The following is a 24,129-nucleotide window of genomic DNA, read 5'->3' as shown; positions in this document are numbered from 1 at the left end:
CTTATGACAGGTCCTCTGGGTGGGGCCCGGTGATTCCTCACCTCTGCGGCGTCCGCCAGCCTCCGCGTGGGTGACAGTCCTGTCCTCGGCCACACCGGTCACCTCCAGGGCCCGCCCCTCGGAGGCGGTGATGTCCGGCACTCCTCAGTCTGGATCCTCTCCCACCGATTATGGGAGAGCTTTTTCTGCGGAGGTGGGGTGATGGGGGTGCGGGGAGGGGTGATGGGCGGGGCCTATCCTGGCACTTTGAGATTGGAGCGCCTTTTAAAAGTGTCGTCCGATCCCTGTGAGGCCGGTCTTGTTAGCGTGTCCAGTGCCAGTGACTCAGTGTGGGACGTTGACAATGGAATTGTGTCGGAACAGTTGGAATGACATCGATGTTCTTGCCCGGAATGACTCAGCCATTTTTGGGGCAGAATTCCGCCCAGCGTGCATCCACAAACTGGCCATTCGGCCCAACCGCCGGTGCTGCTGCCCCACGTGAGTCTCCTCCCACCCCTCTTCCAATACCCTTCTGTACCTTTCTCCCACGTGACTTTACATAACTTCCCTCTGGGGAATTAATTTTTAATAATTATTCGTCTTCAGGATAACGGGCGTTGCTATTGGGGTGGCGAAGCTGCCGTTTAATGCCCATCGCTAATTGCCACTTGAGGATGGTGGAGAGAGACCCACACCGGGTGATGTTACTCAAACAGCCTCCTGCTCCGTATCGATAGCAGGGACCCGCGCAATGCAAATGTAAGGATTGCAAAGAACGGAGGACTAAGAATGCAAAGAATGTTGGACTGGAGGACAAAGCCCATGTTTTAATTTGGATTCATGCATCGAGGACACAATTCAGCTACAACGTGCTGAGTTCAAAACTCCATTGTCCGCTCGTACAAATGTTATCAGCTCCTAATGAGTCCTTTGTGTTACTTTCGGAGTTGCGTTGACCATTATTGGAATCGTAAACTTTAACTTGAATCATTTTTATTTCTAAGTAAGCAGCCTTATATGTCCAGTCTGTACATAAGCTGTGGTCACACACAGGGTGTTTATTGCCATTGTGAAAGAACATGGGATATTATTCCCCGGGATAGTATCATAGCTCTTGGTGGTCCTGAAGTCCTGGTCAGATTTGGAAAAGGATCTATTTCCATTTAGAGAGGCGTGCAGTGGCAGCGACACCTCCGAGGACCACAGCCACACCTCCGATCAACCACTTCCACGAAATGCTCTGAAAATAGATACGGATGACACAATGACATGTGCCGGTAAATTGTATTCATGACAAAACATTCATCCCCCTTATAGACTCATTCAGCCCTGGCTCAGTGGGTCAGGAGGTTGTGGGTTCAAGTCCCGCTCCGATAACTTTGAGCACGTAACCCAGACGGAGCAGCTCTGAGGGAGTGCTGCACTGCCAGAAGCCCTGTGCCCCCAACCCGTTGCGTGAGGCATTAAACTGAGGCCTTGTCTGCCCTCTGGGGTAGACTTGAAAGATCATGTGGCACCGTGTGAAAAAGAGAGGATGGCTGCTTCCTGGTGTTCTGGCCAATATTCACCCACAACTTGCTGTGCGCTAATTGGTCCCTGCATTTCCTACATCACAACAATGGTTACACTTCAAAATTCATTGGTTGTCAAGAACATAAGAACTAGGAGCAGGAGTAGGCCATCTGGCCCCTCGAGCCTGCTCCGCCATTCAATGAGATCATGGCTGATCTTTTGTGGACTCAGCTCCACTTTCCCGCCCGAATACCATAACCCTTAATCCCTTTATTCAAAAAACTATCTATCTTTATCTTAAAAACATTTATTGAAGGAGCCTCTACCGCTTCACTGGACAGGGAATTCCATAGATTCACAACCCTTTGGGTGAAGAAGTTCCTCCTAAACTCAGTCCTAAATCTACTTCCCCTTATTTTGAGGCTATGCCCCCCAGTTCTGCTTTCACCCGCCAGTGGAAACAACCTGCCCGCATCTATCCTATCTATTCCCTTCATAATCTTATATGTTTCTATAAGATTTCCCCGCATCCTTCTAAATTCCAATGAGTACAGTCCCAGTCTACTCAACCTCTCCTCGTAATCCAACCCCCTCAACTCAGGGGTTAACCGAGTGAATCTCCTCTGCACACCCTCCAGCGCCAGTACATCCTTTCTCAGGTAAGGAGACCAAAACTGAACACAATACTCCAGGTGTGGCCTCACTAACACCTTATACAATTGCAGCAGAACCTCCCGAGTCTTAAACTCCATCCCCCTAGCAATGAAGGACAAAACTCCATTTGTCTTCTTAATCACCTGTTGCGCTGTAAACCAACTTTTTTGCGACTCATGCACTAGCACACCCAGGTCTCTCTGCTCAGCAGCATGTTTTAATATTTTATCATTTAAATAAAAATCGCTTTTGCTGTTATTCCTATCAAAATGGATAACCTCACATTTGTCAACATTGTATTCCATCTGCCAGACCCTAGCCCATTCACTTAGCCTATCCAAATCCCGAAGTCAAGGCGCTTAAACATCCAAAGATGGTTAAGAGGTGGTATATAAATGCAAAACTTTATTTTTTCTTTATTGTCCACTTCCTGCACATTCATCCTTTTTAGGCTCCCTGTCAAAGCTGTCACCACTGTCTCTATGAAAAGATAGGCATCTGGAGTTATCTGCGCCTCATGGCTCAAGAAATAGCCATAAAAAAAAATATTTTAAAAAAGTTGTTTTGCCTCAGACTCTGCCTTATGACCTGAAGAACAATTAAACTCTGACTGACCTCACTAAACAATTAAAATCGGACTGACCTCGCCAAACAATTAAACTCTGACTGTACTCACCAAACAATTTAACTCTGACTGACCTCATCAAACAATTAAACTCTGACTGACCTCAACAAACAATTAAACTCTGACTGACCTCACCAAACAATTAAACTCTGACTGACCTCACCAAACAATTAAACTCTGACTGACCTCGCCAAACAATTAAACTCTGACTGACCTCACCAAACAATTAAACTCTGACTGACCTCACCAAACAATTACTCTCTGACTGACCTCGCCAAACAATTAAACTCTGACTGACCTCACCAAACAATTAAACTCTGACTGACCTCACCAAACAATTAAACTCTGACTGACCTAGTCAAACAATTAAACTCTGACTGACCTCACCAAACAATTAAACTCTGACTGACCTCACCAAACAATTAAACTCTGACTGACCTCGCCAAACAATGAAACTCTGACTGTCCTCACCAAACAATTAAACTCTGATCAGCTCGCAGCTCTATTTTGTTGACCATTAAAAGGGGACCATTAAAAGTTGTTTTGCCTCAGACTCTGCCTTATGACCTGAAGAACAATTAAACTCTGACTGACCTCACTAAACAATTAAAATCTGACTGACCTCGCCAAACAATTAAACTCTGACTGAACTCACCAAACAATTTAACTCTGACTGACCTCATCAAACAATTAAACTCTGACTGACCTCACCAAACAATTAAACTCTGACTGACCTCATCAAACAATTAAACTCTGACTGACCTCAACAAACAATTAAACTCTGACTGACCTCACCAAACAATTAAACTCTGACTGACCTCACCAAACAATTAAACTCTGACTGACCTCGTCAAACAATTAAACTCTGACTGACCTCACCAAACAATTAAACTCTGACTGACCTCACCAAACAATTAAACTCTGACTGACCTCGCCAAACAATTAAACTCTGACTGACCTCAGCAAACAATTAAACTCTGATCAGCTCGCAGCTCTATTTTGTTGAATATTAAAAGGGGCTCAGGTCTACACAGATCAGAGATACGCAGTGATAATTTCATATTATACATCATATATCACTCATGCACATAACGAGCAGTGTTATTAACTGACTTATCCATTGGGAATTGTGAAAATCTAATTGTCTTGACTCGTACTCAATAAACAAACTGAACCTCAAACGGGGAAGCCGAGGTCAGCTAGAGTTTGCTGACTTCTGTGAGTAACATGGGGGTTGTAATTACGCTAGAAAGGGATCTAGCGGAGGGGGGGGGGAGAGTTAACTGGGTTGCTGCTGCTAAGGGGAAGGGGGAGCTGTTATGGGGCGGGCTGGTCGAGACGGGAGGGCACCGTCGGTGGGATATACGGGTACGTGGGAACCGGGTAAGGAGTTGGGTTAAAAAAGGGGATGGCTAGTCGACAAGGGGGGGTGGGTAAAGAGCCCCCCAACCCGGCTGATCACGTGGAACGTGAGAGGGCTGAATGGGCCGATTAAAAGGGCACGGGTACTCGCACACCTAAAGAAATTAAAGGCAGATGTGGTTATGTTGCAGGAGACGCACCTGAAACGGACAGACCAGGTTAGACTACGTAAAGGATGGGTGGGACAGGTGTTTCATTCAGGTCTAGATACGAAGCATAGGGGGGTGGCTATTTTAGTGGGGAAACGGGTACTGTTTGAGGCAAAGAGCATAGTAGCGGAAAGTGGGGGTAGATACGTGATGGTGAGTGGCAGATTACAAGGGGAAGCGGTGGTTCTGGTGAACGTATACGCCCCGAACTGGGATGATGCAAACTTCATGAGGCGTATGTTGGGGCGTATCCCGGACCTGGAGGCGGGAAAGTTGGTAATGGGGGGAGACTTCAATACGGTGCTTGATCCAGGGCTGGACCGGTCGAGGTCCAAGACCGGGAGGAGGCCGGCAGCGGCCAAGGTGCTTAAGGACTTCATGGAGCAGATGGGAGGAGTAGACCCCTGGAGATTTATTAGGCCTAGGAGTAAGGAGTTTTCATTTTTCTCCCATGTTCACAAGGTATATTCACGGATAGATTTTTTTGTCCTGGGAAGGGCACTGATCCCGAAGGTGACAGGGACGGAGTATACGGCCATAACCATCTCAGACCACGCTCCACATTGGGTAGATCTGGAGGTAGGAGAGGAAAAAGAACAGCACCCACTCTGGAGAATGGATATGGGCTTATTGGCGGATGAGGGGGTATGTCTAAGGGTGAGGGGGTGTATCGAAAGGTACTTGGAGCTTAATGACAATGGAGAGGTTCAGGTGGGAGTGGTCTGGGAGGCGTTGAAGGTGGTGGTTAGAGGGGAACTGATATCCATAAGGGCATATAAAGGGAAGCAAGAGAGTAAAGAAAGGGAGCGATTGTTGAGAGAACTTCTGAGGGTGGATAGGCAATATGCAGAGGCACCGGAGGAGGGACTGTACAGGGAAAGACAAAGGTTACATGTGGAATTTGACCTGCTGATCACGGGTAAGGCAGAGGCACAGTGGAGGAGGGCACAGGGTGTACAGTATGAGTATGGAGAGAAGGCGAGCCAGCTACTGGCCCAACAATTGAGGAAGAGGGGAGCGGCGAGGGAGATAGGTGGGGTGAGAGATGAGGAGGGAGAGATGGAACGGGGAGCGGAGAGAGTGAACGGGGTGTTCAAGGCATTCTATGAGAGGTTGTATAAGGCTCAGCCCCCAGAAGGGAAGGAGGGAATGATGCATTTCCTGGATCAGCTGGAATTCCCGAAGGTGGAGGAGCAGGAGAGGGCGGGACTGGGAGCACAGTTTGAGGTAGAGGAGGTGATAAAGCGGATTGGGAGCATGCAGGCGGGGAAGGCCCCGGGACCGGATGGGTTCCCGGTGGAATTTTATAGGAAATATATGGACCTACTGGCCCCGCTTTTGACGAGAACCTTTAATGAGGCCAGGGAAAGGGGGAAGTTGCCCCCGACTATGTCGGAGGCGACGATATCGTTACTTTTGAAGAAGGAAAAAGACCCACTGCAGTGTGGGTCCTACAGGCCCATTTCCCTTTTGAACGTAGATGCTAAGCTCCTGGCCAAGGTGATGGCGACAAGGATAGAGGATTGTGTCCCAGGGGTGGTCCACGAGGATCAAACTGGGTTTGTTAAGGGGAGACAGCTGTACACGAACAAACGGAGACTGCTAGGGGTGATGATGATGCCCCCACCAGAGGGGGAGGCGGAGATAGTGGTGGCGATGGACGCCGAGAAAGCATTCGACAGAGTGGAGTGGGACTACCTGTGGGAAGTGTTGAGGAGATTTGGTTTTGGAGAAGGGTTTATTGGATGGGTACAGCTGCTATATAGGGCCCCGGTGGCAAGTGTGGTCACGAACAGGCAGAGGTCTGACTACTTCCGTCTTTATAGAGGGACGAGGCAGGGGCGTCCCCTGTCTCCGTTACTGTTTGCATTGGCAATTGAGCCCCTGGCCATAGCACTGAGGGGCTCCAGGAAGTGGAGGGGAGTACTCAGGGGAGGAGAAGAACACCGGATATCATTGTATGCAGATGATTTATTGCTGTATGTTGCGGACCCAGTGGAGGGGATGCCTGAGATAATGCAGACACTCAGGGAGTTTGGAGAATTCTCGGGGTACAAATTGAATCTGGGGAAGAGTGAGTTGTTTGTGGTACATCCGGGGGAGCAGAGCAGGGGAATAGATGATTTACCGCTGAGGAAGGTAACAAGAGATTTCCGGTACTTAGGGATTCAGATAGCCAGGAGTTGGGGAACCTTACATAGGTTAAATCTAACACGATTGGTGGAACAGATGGAAGAGGATTTTAAGAGATGGGACATGGTTCCCCTGTCACTGGTGGGTCGGGTGCAGGCAGTCAAAATGGTAGTCCTCCCGAGATTCCTTTTTGTGTTTCAGTGCCTCCCAGTGATGGTCACGAAGGCTTTTTTCAAGAAAATCGAGAAAAGTGTCATGAGTTTTGTGTGGGCTGGGAAGACCCCGAGAGTGAGGAGGGGTTTTTTGCAATGTAGCAGGGATAGGGGGGACTGGCACTACCGAGCTTAAGTGAGTACTATTGGGCCGCCAATATCTCAATGGTGTGTAAGTGGATGGGAGAAGGGGAGGGAGCGGCGTGGAAGAGATTGGAGATGGCGTCCTGCAAAGGAACCAGCCTACAAGCAATGGTGACGGCGCGGTTGCCGTTCTCCCCAAAGAAATACACCACAAGTCCAGTGGTGGTGGCAACGCTGAAAATTTGGGGGCAGTGGAGACGGCATAAGGGAATGACGGGTGCCTCGGTGTGGTCCCCGATAAGAAATAATCATAGGTTTGTCCCGGGGAGAATAGATGGGGGATTTAGAACATGGCAGAGAGCTGGGATTGTGCAACTGAGGGATCTGTTCCTAGACGGGACGTTTGCGAGTCTGGGAGCGCTGACGGAAAAATATGGGTTGTCCCAAGGGAATGCATTTCGGTACATGCAACTGAGGGCTTTTGCGAGGCAACAGGTGAGGGAATTCCCGCAGCTCCTGACGCAGGAGATTCAGGATAGAGTGATCTCAGGGACATGGGTGGGGGATGGTAGGGTGTCGGATATATACAGGGAAATGAGGGACGAGGGGGAGATCATGGTGGATGAGCTGAAGGGGAAATGGGAAGAAGAGCTGGGGGAAGAGACTGAGGAGGGGCTGTGGGCAGATGCCCTACGTAGGGTAAACTCTTCGTCCTCGTGCGCCAGGCTCAGCCTGATACAATTCAAGGTTTTGCACAGGGCGCATATGACCGGAGCAAGGCTCAGTAAATTTTTCGGGGTAGAGGATAGGTGTGGGAGATGCTCGAGAAGCCCAGCAAACCACACCCACATGTTTTGGTCATGCCCGGCACTGCAGGGGTTCTGGGTGGGGGTGGCGAATGTGCTTTTGAAGGTGGTGGGGGTCCGGGTCGAGCCAAGCTGGGGATTGGCTATATTTGGGGTTGCAGAAGAGCCGGGAGTGCAGGAGGCGAGAGAGGCTGATGTTTTGGCCTTTGCGTCTCTAGTAGCCCGGCGAAGGATATTGCTTATGTGGAAGGAAGCCAAACCCCCGGGCGTGGAGACCTGGATAAACGACATGGCAGGGTTTATAAAACTAGTTTGGATAAAGTTCGCACTAAGGGGTTTGGCTCAAGGGTTCACCAGGCGGTGGCAACCGTTCATTGACTACCTCGCAGAACGATAAAGGAAATGGGAAGGTAACAGCAGCAACCCAGGGGGGAGGGGGGGGGGGGGGGAGGGGGGGGAGGGGGGAGGGCACGGGTGGGTCCTCAGGGGTGTTTTTGTATAGATATTTGTAGTTGGTTATGTATATTGGATTGCTTGATTTTATTATTTGGGAGAATTATTATTTTTGTCATGGCAGTTGCCATTTAGTTTATATGTTATTTATTTATTTGTTAAAAACGGCCACTGTTATTTATATTGTTTCATTGTTGTAAAAAGGGGAAAAACCTTTGTACTGTTTTGTTTGGCCGAAAAATTTGAATAAAATATATTTTTTTAAAAATAAACGAACTGAACCTAAGGGTCTGACATAAAATATGATCAAAAGAAACATTGCCAAATATTGGCCAGCGGACAAGTGAGACCTCACCAGCAAATAGCACCAAGGGGTTTCCTTGTTGATGGGTCACGGCAGGTCGTGCCCTGGTTAAAAGGCACCTCTGACGGTGCTGCACTCCCCCATTGCTGCATTGAGTGCTCAAGTCGAGGCTCTTGTGAAGGATGGACATATTGGTCTTTGATATGAAAACCACATTCCTCTGAGACAGGGCGTGTCACTGACACACATCAAACCGTGAATTAGAGACGCAATAAAAATGATAAAAATTGGAAACGTGTGTTTAAAACCAGACATTTCTGGCAATGCACAGGAAGTCCGTGAGTATTTCAAAAGAGAAAAGAAGAACACGTCTTCTACCTTCTCTCATGCTATGGCCAGTTTCTCTCTAGTTCCTTGAGTAAAGCTTTGACACCTCAACATCACCCTCCACCTTCCCAAGGGCAATCTTGTATGGACAATATCATAGAATTTACAGTGCAGAAGGAGGCCATTCGGCCCACCGAGTCTGCACCTGCTCTTGGAAAGAGCACCCCACCCAAGATCCACACCTCCACCCTATCCCCAGAACCCAGTAACCCCACCCAACAATTTTGGACACTATGGGCAATTTATCATGGCCAATCCACCTAACCCGCACATCTTTGGACTGTGGGAGGAAACCAGAGCTCCCGGAGGAAACCCACGCACACACGGGGAGGATGTGCAGACTCCGCACAGACAGTGACCCAAGCCGGAATCGAACCTGGGACCCTGGAGCTGTGAAGCATTTGTGCTATCCACAATGCTACCGTGCTGCCCATAAATATATTCTGGCCTTGCCCAGTAATGCCCATATCCAAAGAGCGATGAATACAAAACAATTTTATTCACTGGGGGGCGTTGAATTTAGCCAGCCAATCTCTGCAAGGACCCTCATAGTCGTGCCTATCAGGAAAGAATGAGGGTTTTGAGGCTCTTTGCTGTAGGAAAGGAGGAGGCTGAGGAATACAAAGAACAAACAAAGAACAAAGAACAAAGAACAAAGAAAAGTACAGCACAGGAACAGGCCCTTCATCCCTCCAAGCCTGCGCCGACCATGCTGCCCGTCTGAACTAAAATCTTCTACACTTCCGGGGTCCGTATCCCTCTATTCCCATCCTATTCATGTATTTCTCAAGGTGCCCCTTAAACGTCACTATCGTCCCTGCTTCCACCACCCCCTCCGGCAGCGAGTTCCAGGCACCCACTACCCTCTGTGTAAAAAACTTGCCTCGTACATCTCCTTGAAACCTCGCCCCTCGCACCTTAAACCTATGCCCCCTAGTAATTGACACCTCGACCCTGGGAAAACGCCTCTGACTATCCACTCTGTCTACGCCCCTCATACTTTTGTAGACCTCTATCAGGTCACCCCTCAACCTCCGTCGTTCCGGTGAGAACAAACCGAGTTTATTCAACCGCTCCTCATAGCTAATGCCCTCCATACCAGGCAACATCCTGGTAAATCTCTTCTGCACCTTCTCTAAAGCCTCCACATCCTTCTGGTAGTGTGGCGACCAGAATTGAACACTATACTCCAAGTGTGGCCTAACTAAGGTTCTATACAGCTGCAACATGACTTGCCAATTCTTATACTCAATGCCCCGGCCAATGAAGGCAAGCATGCCGTATGCCTTCTTGACTACCTTCTCCACCTGTGTTGCCTCTTTCAGTGACCTGTGGACCTGTACACCCAGATCTCTCTGACTGTCAACACTTTTTAAATTTAAGTCGGAGTTCAATAGGGTAATTGTCAAGAGAATTTCCTACTGTGGAGGAAACCAAGCTTACGAATAAATTCAATAGGAGTTTAGCTGAATCTTCTTGTCCAGAACCCGCTACCGTCCAGACGATGGTAAATAGGATGGATGTCTAAAGAGGGGAATCAAGGTAGATCTGTTAGGGAGAAAGGAAGAGGAGGTTTTGCTGATAGGGTCAGATGGAGAGGGACGGGAGGAGGTTGGGGTGGAGCATAGACAGGTTGGGCTGAATGGCCTGATTCTGTGTTCTATCTAATTCTATCCAGTACTTCCCATTATCCAGCAAGTAGAAAATCACTCACTATTTTTTTCTGCAGTGTGTTATTACTAGGAGCCTTATTCTTTCTTTCACCTTGGCTTTTATGCTGGTCCATCAATCCCTTCATTGCCAAATCTATATCGTGCTGAAGCATCTACAAAAGAAAGTATTGAGAGGCTCGCGGCAATCAATGGCACACTCACAGAACAACGGTGCGACACACTTAGGGGTGAAACATTGCGATCTATTTTTCCCCTCTGCCTAACATTCTAAATGTTCTGTCCCTACCAGTCCCTGCACTCACACGTCTACACGGTGGCAGAACTGTGCCTGCGAGACTCTGTCACTGCTACACAATGACGTAGGCAGACTTCGGAAGAAGAGTAATGCATTCGGCCCTTCCAGCCTGCTCGATGGAAGAACTAATTGTGGTCTCAGCTCTACTTTCCTGCTGTGCCCCCAAACACTTTTTAAAAATAAAACGTGGAGTAACAGAGTCACAGGACCACTAATTAGTTCTAACTAGAAGAAATATGTATCAAACAAGAAAAAGTTGAATTATGATACAATAGTCCTTTACTCCCCCCTCGTCTTAACAATAACGCATAGATTTTAGGTTTAATGTGGAATGCAAAGCACATTTCATGCTACAAGGGTCTCATTAACACAAAGCCCCTTTAAAGCACACAAGATGACTGTGGTCAAATACACACTCTGCTCTGAACCCAAGTTGGGGTGAGTGGAATTTCTTCTCAGAATCCCCCCAGATAATTATCACATGTGAGTTTCCAAACATCACTCCAAAAACATACTTTAAAATCTTCTCTCATAACAATGCTCCCACGTAGAGGTTTGCATTCCAAAATCCAGTCCACCTTTTCCAAATGACACTTTTAAACAAAGCGAAAGAGAAAATGCTGGAAAATCTCAGCAAGTCTGGCAGCATCTGTAGGGAGAGAAAAGAGTTAATGTTTCGAGTCCGATGACTCTTTGTCAAAGTCAAACCGGACTCGAAACGTTAGCTCGTTTCTCTCCCTACAGATGCTGCCAGACTTGCTGAGATTTTCCAGCATTTTCTCTTTCGTTTTAGATTCCAGCATCCACAATAATTTGCTTTTATCCACTTTTAAACAAAGCTTCCATTCCACTTTTAACAGAAGATCCAGTCCAGGATTCCACACCAACCCCTTTAGGATTTCTTTGTCTGAACTGCTTTGACAGAAACTCCGAGATTGAGCCACTGATTTCCATTGTTATTTCAACTCGTGGGCAGCACGATAGCATTGTGGATAGCACAATTTCTTCACAGCTCCAGGGTCCCAGGTTCGATTCCCGGCTTGGGTCACTGTCTGTGCAGAGTCTGCACATCCTCCCCGTGTGTGCGTGGGTTTCCTCCGGGTGCTCCGGTTTCCTCCCACAGTCCAAAGACGTGCAGGATAGGTGGATTGGCCATGATAAATTGCCCTTAGTGTCCAAAATTGCCCTTAGTGTTGGGTGGGGTTAATGGGTTATGGGGATAGGGTGGAGGTGTTGACCTTGGGTAGGGTGCTCTTTCCAAGAGCCGGTGCAGACTCGATGGGTCGAATGGCTTCCTTCTGCACTGTAAATTCTATGATAAACTCATGTTCCACAGGCTGCAGTAAAATCTCCAAATCTGAAAATCACATCAGGTATCTTTCTGGCATCGCAGCCTTCTTCTCAACTGAGTATGTCTTTACTGAGCAGTTCTCTGTTCCAGTACCTGTAACCTCAGGCTTTTTGGAAACTTCTTTTCATTTCTCTAGTTTCGTTAACTCGCTGCTCTTGCTTTCTTAGCCATTACTCCATGGTATGGCTTTTCTTCTAGCAAAGCTGAGAGAGATGTTCCCTCTTCTAAACCAACCTCTTCTATCATAAGTGTGAGAGCATCCTTCTCTCTCACTACCAATCTTCAGCTCCAATCAAATTAGCTAAATTAAAACTTAAAATCTTTTCGACCTTACAAGGCTCCAGTTGCTGAGCAACTACTGCTGGTTTATTTATTCTTCACGCCGTAGCCTTCTCAAAATACAACATTTGGAATTTGACCAACCCCCACACTTACAAACACCTTTTTCCAGCGTGAATATCACCATAGGTTTTCCCATTCCAAGCACAGAAACATTACATTAAACCCACTTTAAGCTACACCTTATTTCTAACGTTTACCATCACAAATCTAATTCCCTCAAAGCTACCTTTGCTTTCCTAACGCCTCTGAAATGGACACTCAGTTCAAGGACAATTAGGGATGGGCAATGAATGGCCCAGCTAGTGACACCCACATTCCATATGTGAATAAAATACAATAACACAACCCTGCCTACCACAGCCATGACCCGGCCTCCACTACCTTCTGGCTAAGAGATTTCCATGCGCCAACGACGAACATGGAGACAAAGTTTCACCGTATCCCTGTCTCAAAAGGGAGATCTCTTATTTTTAAACTGTGCCCCCCAGTTCTCGTTTCCCCCACAAGAGGAAACGAACTCCGTGAATCCACCCTCTCAAATCCCCCCAGGATCTTATATGTTACAAAGAACAAAGAAAATTACAGCACAGAAACAGGCCCTTCGGCCCTCCAAGCCCATGCCGACCATGCTGCCCGTCTAAACTAAAACCTTCTACACCTCCGGGGTCCGTATCCCTCTATTCCCATCCTATTCATGTATTTGTCAAGATGCCCCTTAAACGTCACTATCGTCCCTGCTTCCACCACCTCCTCCGGCAGCGCGTTCCAGGCACCCACTACCCTCTGTGTAAAAAACTTGCCTCGTACATCGCCTCTAAACCTTGCCCCTCGCACCAGAAACCTATAATAAGTGGAGTGAACTCTCTCTGAACTGCTTCTAATGCAATTACATCTTTTTAAAAATAAGGTGATCAAAATAAGGTGATCAAAACCGCTCCCACTCCAGATGTGGTCTCACCAAGGCCCTGCAGTCGTAAAATGTCCAAGCATTTATATTCCATTCCTCATGCAATAAACACCAAGGTTCCATTTCCTTTCCTAATCACCAGCTGTACTTGCTGACTAACCTTATCTGATTCATATACCAGGACGCCCAGATCCCTCTGTAACCCAGAGTTCTGCAATCTCTCATCATTTAAATAATATTCTAAATTTCTATTATTCTCGCCAAAATGGAGAAATTCACATTTTGCCAAATTGAATTGAATTGAATTTGATTTATTGTCACGTGCACCTAGGTATTGTTCTGCATACAGTCCAGACAGATTGCTCCAAACATGAAAAACATAGGACAGACACACAGAAATAATGTAAATACATAGACACAGGCATCGGGTGAAGCACACGGAGTGTAGTACTACTCAGTAGAGAAGATGTGTGGAGAGATCAGTTCAGTCCATAAGAGGTTCATTCAGGAGACAGGTAACAGCGGGGAAGAAGCTGTTTTTGAGTCTGTTCGTGCGTGTTCTCAGACTTCTATATCTCCTGCCTGATGGAAGAAGTTGGGCGAGAGAATAACCCGGGTGGGAGGGGTCTTTGATTATGCTGCCTGCTTTCCCAAGGAAGCGGGAGGTGAAGACAGAGTCAATGGATGGGAGGCGGGTTCATGTGATGGACTGGGCTGTGTTCACGACTCTCTGAAGTTTCTTGCGGTCCTGGGCCGAGCAGTTGCCATACCAGGCTGTGATGCAGCCCGATAGGATGCTTTCTATGGTGCATCTGTAAAAATTGGTAAGAGTCAATGTGGACATGCCAAATTTCCTTAGTTTCCTGAGGAAGTATAGGCGCTCTTGTGCTTTCTTGGTGGTAGCGTCGACGTGGGTGGACCAGGACAGATTTTTGGAGATGTGCACCCCTAGGAATTTGAAACTGCTAACCATCTCCACCTCGGCCCCGTTGATGCTGACAGGGGTGTGTACAGTACTTTGCTTCCTGAAGTCAATGACCAGCTCTTTAGTTTTGCTGGCAATGAGGGAGAGATTGTTGTCGGTGCACCACTCCACTAGGTTCTCTATAGTAGTACTATTGGAGTATAGTGTTCAATTCTGGTCGCCACACTACCAGAAGGATGTGGAGGCTTTAGAGAGGGTGCAGAAGAGATTTACCAGAATGTTGCCTGGTATGGAGGGCATAAGCTATGAGGAGCGATTGAATAAACTCGGTTTGTTCTCACTGGAACGAAGGAGGTTGAGGGGCGACCTGATAGAGGTATACAAAATTATGAGGGGCATAGACAGAGTGGATAGTCAGAGGCTTTTCCCCAGGGTAGAGGGGTCAATTACTAGGGGGCATAGGTTTAAGGTGAGAGGGGCAAAGTTTAGAGTAGATGTACGAGGCAAGTTTTTTACGCAGAGGGTAGTGGGTGCCTGGAACTCACTACCGGAGGAGGTAGTGGAGGCAGGGACGATAGGGACATTTAAGGGGCATCTTGACAAATATATGAATAGGATGGGAATAGAAGGATACGGACCCAGGAAGTGTAGAAGATTGTAGTTTAGTCGGGCAGTATGGTCGGCACGGGCTTGGAGGGCCGAAGGGCCTGTTCCTGTGCTGTACATTTCTTTGTTCTTTGTTCTTTGTTTATCTCCCGCCTGTATTCTGACTCGTCGTAATTCGAGATCCAGCCCACTATGGTCGTATCGTCAGCAAACTTGTAGATGGAGTTGGAACCAAATTTTGCCACGCAGTTGTGTGTGCATAGGGAGTATAGTAGGGGGCTAAGTACGCAGCCTTGCGGGGTCCCGGTATTGAGGACCATTGTGGAGGAGGTGTTGTTGTTTATTCTTACTGATTGTGGTCTATGGGTCAGGAAGTCGAATATCCAGTTGCAGAGGGAGGAGCCAAGCCCTAGGTTTTGGAGTTTGGATATGAGCTTGGTTGGGATTATGGTGTTGAAGGCGGAGCTATAGTCAATAAATAGAAGTCTGACATTTTCGAGATGCTCCAGGGATGAGTGTAGGGCCAGGGAGATGGCGTCTGTTGTGGACCGGTTGCGACGGTATGCGAATTGCAGTGGATCAAGGTATTCCGGGAGTATAGAGTTGATGCAACTCATGATCAACCTCTCGAAGCACTTCATAATGATCGATGTCAAGGCCACCGGACGGTAATCATTGAGACACGTTGACTGGTTCTTCTTTGGCACCAGTATGATGGTGGTCTTCTTGAAGCAGGTGGGAACCACAGAACGGAGTAGTGAGGCCAACCCATGAGTTGGTCCGCGCAGGATCTGAGTACATGACCAGGGACTCCGTCAGGGCCCGTCACTTTCCGATTAAATTCCATTTGCCACATTTTTATTGACTCCTGGAATCCCTGCAGTGCAGAAGGAGGACATTCGGCCCATTGAGTCTTCACAAATCCTCTGAAAGAGACACTGCGAAGAGACACGTCTCCATCCGATCCCTGTAAACCCATACCCTCACCTGAACTGCACAACTTTGGACACTGAGGGAGAATTTAGCTTGGCCAATCCACATAACCTGCACATCTTTGGACAGTGGAAGGAACAGTGACAGACCCGTCCCCACCAGTACTGTACCCCAGTGTTATACAGTGACAGACACCTCCCCAACAGTACTGTACCCCAGTGTAATACAGTGACAGACCCGTCCCCACCAGTACTGTACCCCAGTGTTATACAGAGACAGGCCCGTCCCCAACAGTACTGTACCCCAGTGTTATACAGAGACAGGCCCGTCCCCAACAGTACTGTACCCCAGTGTTATACAGAGACAGGCCCATCCCCACCAGTACTGTACACCAGTGTAATACAGTGACAGACACATCCCCACCAGTACTGTACCCCAGTGTTATACAGTGACAGACCCGTCCCCACCAGTACTGTACCCCAGTGTTATACAGAGACACACCCGTCCCCACCAGTACTGTACCCCAGTGTTATACAGAGACAGACCCGTCCCCACCAGTACTGTACCCCAGTGTTATACAGTGACAGACCCGTCCCCACCAGTACTGTACCCCAGTGTTATACAGTGACAGACCCGTCCCCACCAGTACTGTACCCCAGTGTTATACAGTGACAGATCCGTTCCCACCATTACTGTACCCTCGTGTCATACAGTGACAGACCCGTCCCCACCAGTACTGTACCCCAGTGTTATACAGTGACAGACCCATCCCCACCAGTACTGTATCCCAGTGTTAAACAGTGACAGACACATCCCCACCAATACTGTACCCCAGTGTTATACAGTGACAGACCCGTCCCCAACAGTACTGTACCCCAGTGTTATACAGTAACAGACCCGTCCACACCAGTACTGTACCCCAGTGTTATACAGTGACACACCCGTCCCCACCAGTACTGTACCCCAGTGTTATACAGTGACAGACCCGTCCCCAACAGTACTGTACCCCAGTGTTAGACAGTGACAGACCCGTCCCCACCAGTACTGTACCCCAGTGTTATACAGTAACAGACCCGTCCACACCAGTACTGTACCCCAGTGTTATACAGTAACAGACCCGTCCACACCTGTACTGTACCCCAGTGTTATACAGTGACAGACCCGTCCCCAACAGTACTGTACCCCAGTGTTAGACAGTGACAGACCCGTCCACACCAGTACCGTACCCCAGTGTGATACAGTGACAGCCCCATCCCCACCAGTACTGTATCCCAGTGTTATACAGTGACAGACCCGTCCCCACCAGTACTGTACCCCAGTGTTGTACCGTGACAGACCCGTCCCCACCAGTACTGTACCCCAGTGTTATACAGTGACAGACCCGTCCCCACCAGTACTGTACCCCAGTGTTATACAGTGACAGACCCGTCCCCACCAGTACTGTACTCCAGTGTTATACAGTGACAGTCCCGTCCCCACCAGTACTGTATCCCAGTGTTATACAGTGACAGACCCATCCCCACCAGTACTGTACCCAGTGTTATACAGTGACAGACCCATCCCCACCAGTACTGTACCCCAGTGTTTTACAGTGACGGACCCATCCCCACCAGTACTGTACCCCAGTGTTATACAGTGACAGACCCATCCCCACCAGTACTGTATCCCAGTGTTATACAGTGACAGACCCGTCCCCAACAGTACTGTACCCCAGTGTTATACAGTGACAGATCCGTTCCCACCATTACTGTACCCTCGTGTCATACAGTGACAGACCCGTCCCCACTAGTACTGTACCCCAGTGTTATACAGTGACAGACCCATCCCCACCAGTACTGTACCCGAGTGTTATACAGTGACAGACCCGTCCCCACCAGTACTGTACCCTCGTTTCATACAGTGACAGACCCGTCCCCACCAGTACTGTACCCCAGTGTTATACAGTGACAGACCCATCCCCACCAGTACTGTACCCCAGTGTTATACACTGACAGACCGGTCCCCACCAGTACTGTATCCCAGTGTTATACAGTGACAGACCCGTCCCCACCAGTACTGTACCCCAGTGTTATACAGTGACAGACCCATCCCCACCAGTACTGTACCCGAGTGTTATACAGTGACAGACCCGTCCCCACCAGTACTGTACCCCAATGTTATACAGTGACAGACCCATCCCCACCAGTACTGTACCCCAGTGTTATACAGTGACAGACCAGTCCCCACCAGTACTGTACCCTCATGTTATACAGTGACAGGCCCGTCCCCACCAGTACTGTACCCCAGTGTTATACAGTGACAGACCCGTCCCCACCAGGACTGTACCCCAGTGTTATCCAGTGACAGACCCGTCCCCACCAGGACTGTACCCCAGTGTTATCCAGTGACAGACCCGTCCCCACCAGTACTGTACCCCAATGTTATACAGTGACAGACCCATCCCCACCAGTACTGTACCCCAGTGTCATACAGTGACAGACCCGTCCCCACCAGTAATGTACCCTCGTGTTATACAGTGACAGACCCGTCTCCACCGGTACTATACCCCAGTGTTATACAGTGACAGACCCATCCCCATCAGTACTGTACCCCATTGTTATACAGTGACAGACCCGTCCCCACCAGTACTGTACCCCAGTGTTATACAGTGACAGACCCGTCCCCACCAGTACTGTACCCCAGTGTTATACAGTAACAGACCCGTCCCCACCAGTAATGTACCCGTGTTATACAATGACAGACCCGTCCCCACCAGTACTGTACCCCAGTGTTATACAGTGATAGACCCGTCTCCACCGGTACTATACCCCAGTGTTATACAGTGACAGACCCGTCCCCACCAGTACTGTACCCCAGTGTTATACAGTGATAGACCCGTCCCCACCAGTACTGTACCCCAGTGTTATACAGTGACAGACCCTTCCCCACCAGTACTGTACTCCAGTGTTATACAGTGACAGACCCGTCCCCACCAGTACTGTACCCCAGTGTTATACAGTGACAGACCCGTCCCCAACAGTACTGTACCCCAGTGTTATACAGTGAAAGACCCGTCCCCACCAGTACTGTACACCAGTGTTATACAGTGACAGACCCGTCCCCGCCACTACTGTACACCAGTGTTATACAGTGACAGACCCGTCCCCACCAGTACTGTACCCCAGTGTTGTACAGTGACAGACCCATCCCCACCAGTACTGTACCCCAGTGTTATACAGTGACAGACCCATCACCACCAGTACTGTACCCCAGTGTTATACAGTGACAGACCCGCCCCCACCAGTACTGTACACCAGTGTTATACAGTGACAGACCCGTCCCCACCAGTACTGTACCCCAGTGTTGTACAGTGACAGACCCATCCCCACCAGTACTGTACCCCAGTGTTATACAGTGACAGACCCGTCCCCACCAGTACTGTACCCTCATGTTATACAATGACAGACCCATCCCCACCAAGACTGTACCCCAGTGTTATCCAGTGACAGACCTGTCCCCACCAGTACTGTACCCCAATGTTATACAGTGACAGACCCATCCCCACCAGTACTGTACACCAGTGTCATACAGTGACAGACCTGTCCCCACCAGTAATGTACCCTCGTGTTATACAGTGACAGACCCGTCTCCACCGGTACTATACCCCAGTGTTATACAGTGACAGACCCATCCCCATAAGTACTGTACCCCAGTGTTATACAGTGACAGACCTGTCCCCACAAGTACTGTACCCCAGTGTTATACAGTGACAGACCCGTCCCCACCAGTACTGTACCCCAGTGTTGTAAAGTGACAGACCCGTCCCCACCAGTACTGTACTCCAGTGTTATACAGTGAGAGAACCGTCCCCACGAGTACGGTACCCCAGTGTTATACAGTGACAGACCCGTACCCACCAGTACTGTACTCCAGTGTTATACAGTGACAGACCCGTCCCCACCAGTACTGTACCCCAGTGTTACACAGTGACAGACCCGTCCCCACCAGTACTGTATCCCAGTGTTATACAGTGACAGACCCGTCCCCAACAGTACTGTACCCCAGTGTTATACAGTGACAGACCCGTCCTCACCAGTACTGTACCCCAGTGTTATACAGTGACAGACCCGTCCCCACCAGTACTGTATCCCAGTGTTATACAGTGACAGACCCGTCCCCACCAGTACTGTACCCCAGTGTTATACAGTGACAGACCCGTCCCCAACAGTACTGTACCCCAGTGTTATACAGTGACAGACCCGTCCCCACCAGTACTGTACCCCAGTGTTATACAGTGACAGACCCGTCCCCACCAGTACTGTACCCCAGTGTTATACAATGACAGACCCATCCCCACCAGTACTGTACCCCAGTGTTATACAGTGACAGACCTGTCCCCACCAGTACTGTACCCCAGTGTTATACAGTGACAGACCTGTCCCCACCAGTACTGTACCCCAGTGTTATACAGTGACAGACCCGTCCCCACCAGTACTGTACCCCAGTGTTATACAATGACAGACCCATCCCCACCAGTACTGTACCCCAGTGTTATACAGTGACAGACCAGTCCCCACCAGTACTGTACCCCAGTGTTATACAGTGACAGACCTGTCCCCACCAGTACTGTACCCCAGTGTTATACAGTGACAGACCTGTCCCCACCAGTACTGTACCCCAGTGTTATACAGCGACAGACCCGTCCCCACCAGTACTGTACCCCAGTGTTATACAGTGACAGACCCGTCACCACCAGTACTGTACCCCAGTGTTATACAGTGACAGACCCGTCCCCACCAGTACTGTACCCCAGTGTTATACAGTGACAGACCCGTCCCCAACAGTACTGTACCCCAGTGTTAGACAGTGACAGACCCGTCCGCACCAGTACTGTACCCCAGTGTGATACAGTGACAGACCCGTCCCCACCAGTACTGTACCCCAGTGTTATACAGTGACAGACCCATCCCCACCAGTACTGTATCCCAGTGTTAAACAGTGACAGACACATCCCCACCAATACTGTACCCCAGTGTTATACAGAGAGAGACCAGTCACCAACAGTACTGTACCCCAGTGTTATACAGTGACAGCCCCATCCCCACCAGTACTGTATCCCAGTGTTATACAGTGCCAGACCCGTCCCCACCAGTACTGTACCCTCGTGTCATACAGTGACAGACCCGTCCCCACCAGTACTGTACCCCAGTGTTATACAGTGACAGACTCATCCCCACCAGTACTGTACCCCAGTGTTATACAGTGACAGACCCATCCCCACCAGTACTGTACCCCAGTGTGATACAGTGACAGACCCATCCCCACCAGTACTGTATCCCAGTGTTATACAGTGACAGACCCGTCCCCACCAGTACTGTACCCCAGTGTTATACAGTGACAGACCCGTCCCCACCAGTACTGTATCCCAGTGTTATACAGTGACAGACCCGTCCCCACCAGTACTGTATCCCAGTGTTATACAGTGACAGACCCGTCCCCACCAGTACTGTACCCCAGTGTTATACAGTGACAGACCCATCCCCACCAGTACTGTACCCGAGTGTTATACAGTGACAGACACGTCCCCACCAGTACTGTACTCCAGTGTTATACAGTGACAGACCCATCCCCACCAGTACTGAACCCTCGTGTCATACAGTGACAGACCCGTCCCCACCAGTGCTGTACCCCAGTGTTATACAGTGACAGACCCATCCCCACCAGTACTGTATCCCAGTGTTAAACAGTGACAGACACATCCCCACCAATACTGTACCCCAGTGTTATACAGTGACAGACCCGTCACCAACACTACTGTACCCCAGTGTTAGGCAGTGACAGACCCGTCCACACCAGTACTGTACCCCAGTGTGATACAGTGACAGCCCCATCCCCACCAGTACTGTATCCCAGTGTTATACAGTGCCAGACCCATCCCCACCAGTACTGTACCCTCGTGTCATACAGTGACAGACCAGTCCCCACCAGTACTGTACCCCAGTGTTATACCGTGACAGGCCCATCCCCACCAGTACTGTACCCCAGTGTTTTACAGTGACAGACCCGTCCCCACCAGTACTGTACCCCAGTGTGATACAGTGACTGACCCAGCCCCACCAGTACTGTATCCCAGTGTTATACAGTGACAGACCCGTCCCCAACAGTACTGTACCCCAGTGTTATACAGTGACAGACCCGTCCCCACCAGTATTGTACCCTCGTGTCATACAGTGACAGACCCGTCCCCACCAGTACTGTACCCGAGTGTTATACAGTGACAGACCCGTCCCCACCAGTACTGTACCCCAGTGTTATACAGTGACAGACCCATCCCCACCAGTACTGTACCCGAGTGTTATACAGTGACAGACCCGTCCCCACCAGTACTGTACCCCAGTGTTATACAGTGACAGACCCGTCACCACCAGTACTGGAGCCCAGTGTTATACAGTGACAGACCCGTCCCCACCAGTACTGTACCCCAGTGTTATACAGTGACAGACCCGTCCCCACCAGTACTGTACCCCAGTGTTATACAGTGACAGACCCTTCCCCACCAGTACTGAACCCTCGTGTCATACAGTGACAGACCCGTCCCCACCAGTACTGTCCCCCAGTGTTATACAGTGACAGACCCGTCCCCACCAGTACTGTACCCCAGTGTTATACAGTGACAGACCCGTCCCCAACAGTACTGTACCCCAGTGTTATACAGTGACAGACCGATCCCCACCAGTACTGTACCCAAGTGTTATACAGTGACAGACCCGCCCCCACCATTACTGTACCCCAGTGTTATACAGTGAGAGACCCGTCCCCACCTGTACTGTAGCCCAGTGTTATACAGAGACAGACCTGTCCCCACCAGTACTGTACCCCAGTGTTATACAGTGACAGACCCGTCCCCACCAGTACTGTACCCCAGTGTTATACAGTGCCAGACCCGTCCCCACCAGTACTGTACCCCAGTGTTATACAGTGACAGACCCATCCCCACCAGTACTGTACCCCAGTGTTATACAGTGACAGACCAGTCCCCACCAGTACTGTACCCCAGTGTTATACAGTGACAGACCAGTCCCCACCAGTACTGTACCGCAGTGTTATACAGTGACAGGCCCGTCCCCACCAGAACTGTACCCTCATGTTATACAATGACAGACCCATCCCTACCAGGACTGTACCCCAGTGTTATCCAATGACAGACCCGTCCCCACCAGTACTGTACCCCAGTGTTATACAGTGACAGACCCATCCCCACCAGTACTGTATCCCAGTGTTAAACAGTGACAGACACATCCCCACCAATACTGTACCCCAGTGTTATACAGTGACAGACCCGTCCCCAACAGTACTGTACCCCAGTGTTAGACAGTGACAGACCCGTCCACACCAGTACCGTACCCCAGTGTGATACAGTGACAGCCCCATCCCCACCAGTACTGTATCCCAGTGTTATACAGTGATAGACCCGTCCCCACCAGTACTGTACTCCAGTGTTATACAGTGACAGACCCATCCCCACGAGTACTGTACCCTCGTGTCATACCGTGACAGACCCGTCCCCACCAGTACTGTACCCCAGTGTTATACAGTGACAGACCCGTCCCCACCAGTACTGTACCCCAGTGTTATACAGTGACAGACCCGTCCCGACCAGTACTGTACTCCAGTGTTATACAGTGACAGACCCATCCCCACCAGTACTGTACCCCAGTGTTTTACAGTGACGGACCCATCCCCACCAGTACTGTACCCCAGTGTTATACAGTGACAGACCCATCCCCACCAGTACTGTATCCCAGTGTTATACAGTGACAGACCCGTCCCCAACAGTACTGTACCCCAGTGTTATACAGTGACAGATCCGTTCCCACCATTACTGTACCCTCGTGTCATACAGTGACAGACCCGTCCCCACTAGTACTGTACCCCAGTGTTATACAGTGACAGACCCATCCCCACCAGTACTGTACCCGAGTGTTATACAGTGACAGACCCGTCCCCACCAGTACTGTACCCTCGTTTCATACAGTGACAGACCCGTCCCCACCAGTACTGTACCCCAGTGTTATACAGTGACAGACCCATCCCCACCAGTACTGTACCCCAGTGTTATACACTGACAGACCCGTCCCCACCAGTACTGTATCCCAGTGTTATACAGTGACAGACCCGTCCCCACCAGTACTGTACCCCAGTGTTATACAGTGACAGACCCATCCCCACCAGTACTGTACCCGAGTGTTATACAGTGACAGACCCGTCCCCACCAGTACTGTACCCCAATGTTATACAGTGACAGACCCATCCCCACCAGTACTGTACCCCAGTGTTATACAGTGACAGACCAGTCCCCACCAGTACTGTACCCTCATGTTATACAGTGACAGGC

The 24,129-nt window shown here is 49.5% G+C and overlaps 1 protein-coding gene across 3 annotated transcripts in view; it reads right to left on the bottom strand.

Annotated features, from left to right (window-relative positions):
* Nucleotides 1–779: 779 nt before the first annotated feature.
* Nucleotides 780–24,129, bottom strand: part of LOC140429300 (peptidyl-prolyl cis-trans isomerase FKBP8-like) — a 69,325-nt gene continuing 45,975 nt past the window's right edge. For 2 of the 3 annotated variants that reach the window (XM_072516129.1, XM_072516120.1), the window contains 2 exons: nucleotides 10,438–10,548; nucleotides 780–1,222 (listed from right to left, as the gene is read on the bottom strand). In XM_072516129.1, the coding sequence (XP_072372230.1) occupies nucleotides 1,136–1,222; nucleotides 10,438–10,548 (198 nt within the window). In that variant the 3' untranslated portion in view covers nucleotides 780–1,135. The remainder of the gene's footprint in view (nucleotides 1,223–10,437; nucleotides 10,549–24,129) is intronic. The other variant, XM_072516136.1, reaches the window with a different exon arrangement.

Source organism: Scyliorhinus torazame, chromosome 1 (genome assembly GCF_047496885.1).
Source record: "Scyliorhinus torazame isolate Kashiwa2021f chromosome 1, sScyTor2.1, whole genome shotgun sequence".
Classification (NCBI taxonomy): domain Eukaryota; kingdom Metazoa; phylum Chordata; class Chondrichthyes; order Carcharhiniformes; family Scyliorhinidae; genus Scyliorhinus; species Scyliorhinus torazame.
The sequence above is the reverse complement of the archived record's forward strand: the minus strand, read 5'-3'. Positions and strand labels throughout refer to the sequence as shown.